At 39.6% G+C, this 7,497-nt stretch overlaps 1 protein-coding gene across 2 annotated transcripts in view; it reads left to right on the top strand.

Moving 5' to 3' along the window:
• The first annotated feature begins 2,533 nt into the window (after positions 1-2,533).
• LOC109957383 (aldehyde dehydrogenase, dimeric NADP-preferring-like) overlaps positions 2,534-7,497 on the top strand; it is a 13,338-nt gene continuing 8,374 nt past the window's right edge. The window contains exons 1-3 of one of the 2 annotated variants that reach the window (XM_020595237.1): positions 2,534-2,656; positions 4,741-4,931; positions 5,021-5,252. In XM_020595237.1, the coding sequence (XP_020450893.1) occupies positions 4,776-4,931; positions 5,021-5,252 (388 nt within the window). In that variant the 5' untranslated portion in view covers positions 2,534-2,656; positions 4,741-4,775. The remainder of the gene's footprint in view (positions 2,657-4,740; positions 4,932-5,020; positions 5,253-7,497) is intronic. The other variant, XM_020595236.1, reaches the window with a different exon arrangement.

A 7,497-nucleotide genomic window follows, 5' to 3' on the forward strand; every position in this document is an offset into this window, starting at 1 on the left:
GCATGGTGCTGCTGGGCATGATGACTGGCATTGCTGCTTACATGGTGCAGGTAAAATATACCAGTCCAGTCCAAATAGGAATATGAGGTTCAGTTTGATACCATTAGTGCCTTATTTTACAAGTCTGTAATTGTCTAGGCAGTTTCCTTTAAAGGGCTTAAAAGATTCCTTTCAGTTTCTAAGCAGTTTTGAAGAGGACATTTTTTTAAATGAAGTTAATATTTATTCATTTTATATTTGTTTGATCATTTATTCTCTCTATCGTTGAAATTATGTGCTTTACTTTCTGACTTGCTGTGAAATGACTAAAAGACATGCAAGGTTATGCCAGCAATTAATAGGAATAATTTTAAAACAAGTGTACTGGCTGAATGTCGTCTCCATTTCTTTATAGTTGGTATCAGATTATATAAAAAGAAATGCAGGGTCTGTAAAGTCCCTGTGTCATGCTCATTTTGCTCATTTTCAGCCATTTAATGTTTAATCTTGGGTACCTCTAGATTAGCTTGGCACTCCTCATAACTCCAAATAGTCTGTAATTATTTCAGAACGATAAAACCAGAGAGCCTCTTCCTAAAGACAAGAGGATAGCTCATGAATGCACACAATTCTTGTTGCCAGTGTTGTCAAAATCCATTTCCCCATTGAAATGTTTCCCCTAACCTGAATCCTAGCATTATCCGAATTACAACCACTGGAACCAAGTTTTGAACAGGGAAACACATCTTGACAGGGGAACAAAAAAACACTGAGAAATAAGCTATGTTTTGACAGTGACAATACCTGAAATCCTACCTGACATGTTCAAGCCAGAATATGAAAGTGGACAGCACAATGAACCACAGCAGCATTAATTAATTTGAATTTTCCCTCCATAGATAGATAAACAACAGTATATGTACCACTGAAAAGAGATGTGTAACACTCTAAACAAAGTAGGTAACTGAGAAAGTCCATATTTTAATTGGCCAATCTGTGCTGTAGAAAAACCAGAGAAACCAGCTCCTGTCTGACTGTGTTCAGCTCCTGACACCAAAACAGATTTCTGGACTTGCCACATAAGCCACATTTTGCCAAAAAACCATCACATGTCACTAATGACTTGTCTAAAAGGACATGAAGTTTGTTAAATAATTTGGTTTTCTGTGGCCTCATCCAAGGTCTTTCTTCAGTACAAGTCAATGTTGGCATGACAAACAGTGACTTAATAGCTGGAAACATTTATGCTCTACACACCAGTTATGCTTTATGTAACAAGTGGAAAACAATGATTAGCTTATAAAGCTTATCTGTTTTATGACTGTTTACAGCCTTTTAAATAATGGCATATACAGTTCTCCAAAGTAATTACATATTAATACCCCCCCCACACACACACACAAACACACACAAATACCACCAGTCCTACAGGCCTGTCTCCTCATACAACAGTGGCTTTGTCTCCAGCAGACAATGTATGGTGTTGTCTAGAAAGTCAAATCACAGAGTGCCCCCTATCTACCCTCTCTTTTATTACCTATCATACTTCACCGTTCTCTGCTAAATGGCCTTTTTTGTTTTGGTCAGCCACACTACCTTTGTTACATCCACACTTGTTGTGCCCTGTGAACAATTCAGCTATCTGTTATCTATTATGTATTTTCAGCAGTTTGGATGTGTGTCTGTCCTGAGGTGAGGCTGATTAGCAGGAACTGGTGGCCTGTGCTGGTGCAGGTGATCCCGGGACAGTCACATGCTGTAGGCTGCAGTAGGCCCTACTGTGATTACTAGTCCATATCATTTCTCATTCATGCAGACATATCTTATTTATCTGTTCTGTTACACCTTAAGCTGCTATTGGAATTTTTTATTGTCAGACATCAATTTTATAAAAATAGAATTTGGGATATTGTTATTCAGCCTGGCAAATGTAAATATTATGAGTTGATGATGGAGTTGTGAAACATTCCACAACTGCTAATGAGATGAATTACACTATGGAAATCAACATCCATACAAACTGTCTTCACAGTGAATATTGTGTACACTTTTAATAGTTCCAGGTCTTAGCTCTGTTGTAAGCTCCATTTATCCTTTGACTTTGAATTCCAATATCATTTTATTATGCTTTCTGCCATTAAAATCAGTCAAAATCTTTATTGTAATTCATTGTTTTTGCTATTGCTTTTTTAAAATTTGTACAAAACTGGTTTACGAGTTTGAATATCTTAACAGTGGCATCTTATTAACAAGATGCCAGGGTGAATTTAATTTATGGCCTATGACTGATGGACTGGTTTGATAATATACTGACCTTGATGATGATTAGCTAAGTAAAAAATTAGCTAAGGGCTGTAAAAGAAAGCACATAAGCAAGTGAGATATAATTGTAGATTGAAAACATGGTACTTCGAATGAGTGGATGTGTTTGTGTTGGAAGTCTGATGTTATCAAGGGCTTCAGTGTTGGGCTCTGAAAGAGGCTCCAGCTTAGTGTGACCAATGGTAAAATGATCCTAGAGCAGTGTGACTGGTGAACGACAATGAGAATCAGTCAGTCAGGCAGTAAAGCCTGTTGGGCATCTGAACCACTTTGAGATCAGATAGCGACAGTATTCACCAGTATTCCACAGAGAATACACTGGATGTATATTTTCCCTCAGCTTATCTGGACTTAGGTAAGTGTAATTCTTCTTTATTGGTGTTCATGGTCACCATGGTTGGCCATTGGTTTGCAGTTGATTTGAACTGAAATAAGATATGAAATTAGCTGGAAAACAAATGACAGAGCATAAATATAATTTCTAAGTGCGGTGTTGTCTTACAGTAAATGGCACTCTTGGTATTTATTGTGTAAGTCAAGAAGAGGCTAATGTCATGCAATCTATGCTTGTTACTCTGCTTTGACCAGTAACACTTTGTTAGCTTTTGAAACTATAAAACATTCCGAAAAGATTTAGTTTTAAAAGAATTTGGGGAGAAATGAATAAAGCATTAGACAGGGCTCTCATCAAGCAATTGAATTTCAATTTTAGGTAGGGAGTTTATGTACAGTATATTCTTTTTGGCAGAAGAAGTGTGGTCTGTATGGGGTCTACATTATATTTCATTCCTACTCCAACTCTTTTGATTAGTTGTAACCGTAGGCTCATTTGAATTTTGTAGCATAAAATCACTGAGCATGAGAGATGCTGAGCACAAATATGGTGGGAATGTAAATTGTCTTTCTTTCCCTTTTATTTAGAATAAAAAAAACCTTTTTTGCTGCAAAATCCTTTGGAGTTCTGCATGTAATTCTGTGTAAAAGTTGATGATGGCTCCGAAGAAGCACTAGTGATTTTTCTGCATTGCTTTGAAGAGTAAAAAGAAACAGGAAAATCAAGGTTGTATGAAGACTAACTTTGGTACAAACCAAGACACTGAAAATAACACCCACTATGACAAACATGTCCCACAGAGATGATGTATTTTAATAGGTTTTAATCAATGTTTAAAATATGTCTTCATTATAAAAGCAGAGCTTTTTCTTAGTTTAAAAAGTCATGGGTTTGGGTATCATATCTATCATAGTGCTTGTTTTATTTTTATGTAAAGTCTATGAATATGACAGATGTACATTTTGTGCTTTTTGATTGGCTATACATCCACATATGCATCTCTTTCATATGTGTGTGTGTGTATGTATATGTACCTTCAAGCTCGAGCTTGAGGGTCCTGCACAGTATCTTAGCTGTTCTCTGCACTCTTGATCATTTATTCTCTCTATCGTTGAAATTCTGTGCTTTACTTTCTGACTTGCTGTGAAATGACTGAAAGACATGCAAGGTTATGCCACTTAGGACTGCCCTCTTCTGGACAGAGATCTCAGATGTTGTTCCTGGGATCTGTTGGAGACACTCTCCCAGTTTTGGGGGTCACAGCCCCCAATGTTCCTATTACCACGAGGACCACTTGTGCCTTCACCTTTCACATTTTTTCTAGCTCTTCTTAAAGCCCTTGATATTTCTCAAGCTTCTCGTGTTCCTTCTTCCTGATGTTGCTATCGCTTGGGATTGCTACATCTATCACTACGGCCTTCTTCTTCTGTTTGTCCACCACTACTATGTCCAGTTGGTTGGTCATTACCAGTTTGTCAAACCCGCTGTGCATTGTAAGGAGCTTCCTTGTCTTGATGTCAGTGGCAGAGCTGACTGAATAGCTCAGTGACTTTGGTACAGAAGGTCAAGGGTTTAAATCCCGGTCAGAGCACAGTCAATATCCAGCCTGGGTCCTTAGGCCAGGCCCTTAACACTACCTGCTACATGGGTAATGAGAGTTGGAAAAATAAGAGTCACACCGGCTCGGATGATGTCCGGGTCTACGAGGCCTGCGTCAGGTGTTGAGGAACCAGGGCAACCTGATGAGAAGTGGGCTACTGGAACAAGATGTTCATGGACAAGAGATGAAAACAGGGAACTATTGGAATGCTACTATACAAGTAACCCCAGCAAAAGGGGTTGCCTACAGAGGATGTGAGACCTATGGAGATATATATGAATGATGCACAGTTTACTGATGTGAGGTGAAGTATGGGGCCAGTCAAGTCACAAATCAGGGGCCCCAAAAATGTTTGGGAGGACCCTGCTAGGACATACAGGAAATAAAAGTTATTGCAGGACATTTTGATTGTTAATTTTTAAAAATCAGCTGTAAAATTCAGTGGGTAATTGATCAAATAATTTATTCTCCAAAGTGTACCATGCTGTAATATGTGTCCTTACAGATCCAACTGTGTCTCTCAGTTCTGTAGCTGTGTGTATGGAGCGCCAGGCAGTGCAGCGGGCCAAGGAGGCCTTCATGGGCGGCAGGACTCGTCCTCTGGAGTTCAGACTGCAGCAGCTTCGCGCCCTGCAGACGATGATCACTGAGAAAGAGACTGAGATCTCCACTGCTGTCAAACAGGACCTCAACAGGGTGAGTCGAGACACAAACAATGTTGCACATAATATTTAGGTTGCTGGGGATTTACTTGTCTAATTGACAGTGTGCTGGGTTTCCTACAGAGCCAGTACGACACACCACTCTTGGAGCTGATTGGCATTGAGAATGAGATCCAGCTGGCTATAGAGAAGCTGGCAGAGTGGGCGGCTCCTCGACCTGTAGAGAAGAACCTCCTCACTATATCAGATGAGGTTTATATTCAGCCAGAGCCCCTGGGTGTGGTGCTCATCATCGGGGCCTGGAACTACCCCTGGGCTCTCACTCTCCTGCCCCTGGTTGGGGCTATTGCTGCAGGTAGGGAACCCAGTCTAGTCCCTCAGTACCTGCCTATTCAGGTTTTAATATAGTCAAGCAGACTTCCAGTGGCAGTGACAACAGCAGTCTGAAATGTACTTCAGAGGTCCTGTATGGCGGCACACAGATATTTTCAGCTCTTCCACTTTAGACTTCCACACAGTGTACTTAGTGTATACCCTAAGTACCCAAAATACGTGATTTTGATTTCTACGCTGACAGTTTCCTGTGCTGTAGATTTCGTTATGTACATTGGTTTTTATTTTCCCTTGTTTTTGGTTAGACATCTTTGTTCTCCCCGCTGACAGTGCCTGTGCGGTGGATCTTGTGGTATGTTTTTTTTTTTTTGTATTTGAGTGTAGCGAAGTGGCATTAGGTTTTTTTTCCCGCTGACAGTCCCTGTGCGGTTGCTTTTCTTTTGTCATTCGCCACTCTTGTTTTTTCACCTATCTGTCCTCATCCTCCTTCTCTCCTAGTTCCTGCTGTTACCCTGTCTACTCCCTTGGTCGTCCTGGTCTCCTCCACCATCTCTGCCTTACCCGGGCTGTATATGTGTATGGACCTTGTTATGTTGTACTTTGTGGTTTTTTTTGTTGTTCCATTAAACCTCCTTCTTTTTTTGTACTAGCACCTGGGTCAGCCATCTTGAGTCCAACCTCAGTTCTCCCTCACCCTCCCGGTGAGGGGGACAAACCATAACAAAGACCTGCAGAGTTTTTATGAGAGAAGTTAACAAGAGGGAGTTAACAAGAAATCCTAATTCATTCGTTGGTAATTATGCACTTCCAGTATGTGATACTTATGTATCTTTTCCGAGCAGTAATGTGTTCCAGATATTGTCCTGCTATCAAAGAAAAGACCACACATTCTTACAGCAGCATTACTTTCAGGATATTGTGGTATTTGAACAGTTGAAATGAGAACAGAATAAATCGTGGTTTGTTTGTGTGTAATTTATGCATTTTTACAGTATTGCTTACATCTGATCTGTCTTATGTTTAGCATCAAGTAGTTAGTCTTTATATTCCTGTTAAACACTCTCAAACCTTTGCTGCATTGGTCAAGGTGATGTGTGTAAATAACTTTTAGGGTTAAATAATGCCATTTGATTCTAAATCACCTAGTGTTGCTTCTGCTACATCAATTTCCAGCTTCTGTTTAAAGCATTTGACTCCAGACTGAGCTTAAGCTACATGTATTCCCTATGTTTACAAAGTAAGGGAAATTTCAAGCCTTACATCAAACTCTTTTAAATTTCTCTGACATGTAGAGAGATGATGATGGCATGTTTAGCTATAGTCACTCTTATCAGTAAATAAGGTCATACATATACAGTATATATATCCTTATTTTAGGTCTGATTATCCCATAGTAAGAGATAACAGTTATGGTCTGGTAATAACTGTCAGTTAATGGATTTAATTATGTATGTTAGCCAAGCCTATACTGTATTAGGTGTACTGTATTAAACATAAGACTGCAGGTCTCTTTTCAAATTTTAAAGGATTGCTGGCACAATTATCAAAGGACTGTTAAAGAAGCTAAGAGAGAATATTTGTCTGATATTGTTGTATCAAACAGTCATAATCCACGTGTGTTATTTAACACAATTGGGTCTGTGTTAAATCTTGCACAGCCTGTCTGCCTGGAAGCCTCTGTTGAGGTGTGTGATAATTTCTTACAGCTTTTTATTGAGAAGGTTGCTGCTGCGAGGGCTCTGGGTACAGCCGCTGTCTTTGACCCCTCAGCCTTGGTCCCTTGTGTGGCCGTTTTTGATGGATTTGAACCCATAACTTTAGCCTTTTTGGAGAAAATGATTAGTCAGATTAAACTATCTGGCTCTCTGCGAGATGTTATTCCACCGCGTTTTTTTTAAAGAGGTCTTTTCGTGTATAGGTAAGCTGGTCTTGGCTATTATTAACAGTAGTCTGTTGTCTGGTGTTGTCCCTGCATGTTTTAAACATGCAGTAGTGCAACCCCTACTTAAGAAACCAGGTTTGGACCCTTTGGTCTTAACTAATTTTAGGCCAATCTCTAAGCTCCCTTTTATTTCTAAGATATTAGAGAGGGTGGTTTATATTCAGTTGAAGTCCTTTTTAGATGAGCACAATGTCCTGGAGGTCTTCCAATCTGGTTTTAAAACTTTACATAGTATAGAGTCTGCCTTATTAAGGGTTTTTAATGATATATTCTTGGCAACCGATGCCGATGATTATGTGATCCTTGTCCTGTTGGATTTGACTGC

The sequence above is a fragment of the Monopterus albus genome, unplaced genomic scaffold, assembly GCF_001952655.1.
Source record: "Monopterus albus unplaced genomic scaffold, M_albus_1.0 scaffold26.1, whole genome shotgun sequence".
NCBI classification, from domain to species: Eukaryota; Metazoa; Chordata; class Actinopteri; order Synbranchiformes; family Synbranchidae; genus Monopterus; species Monopterus albus.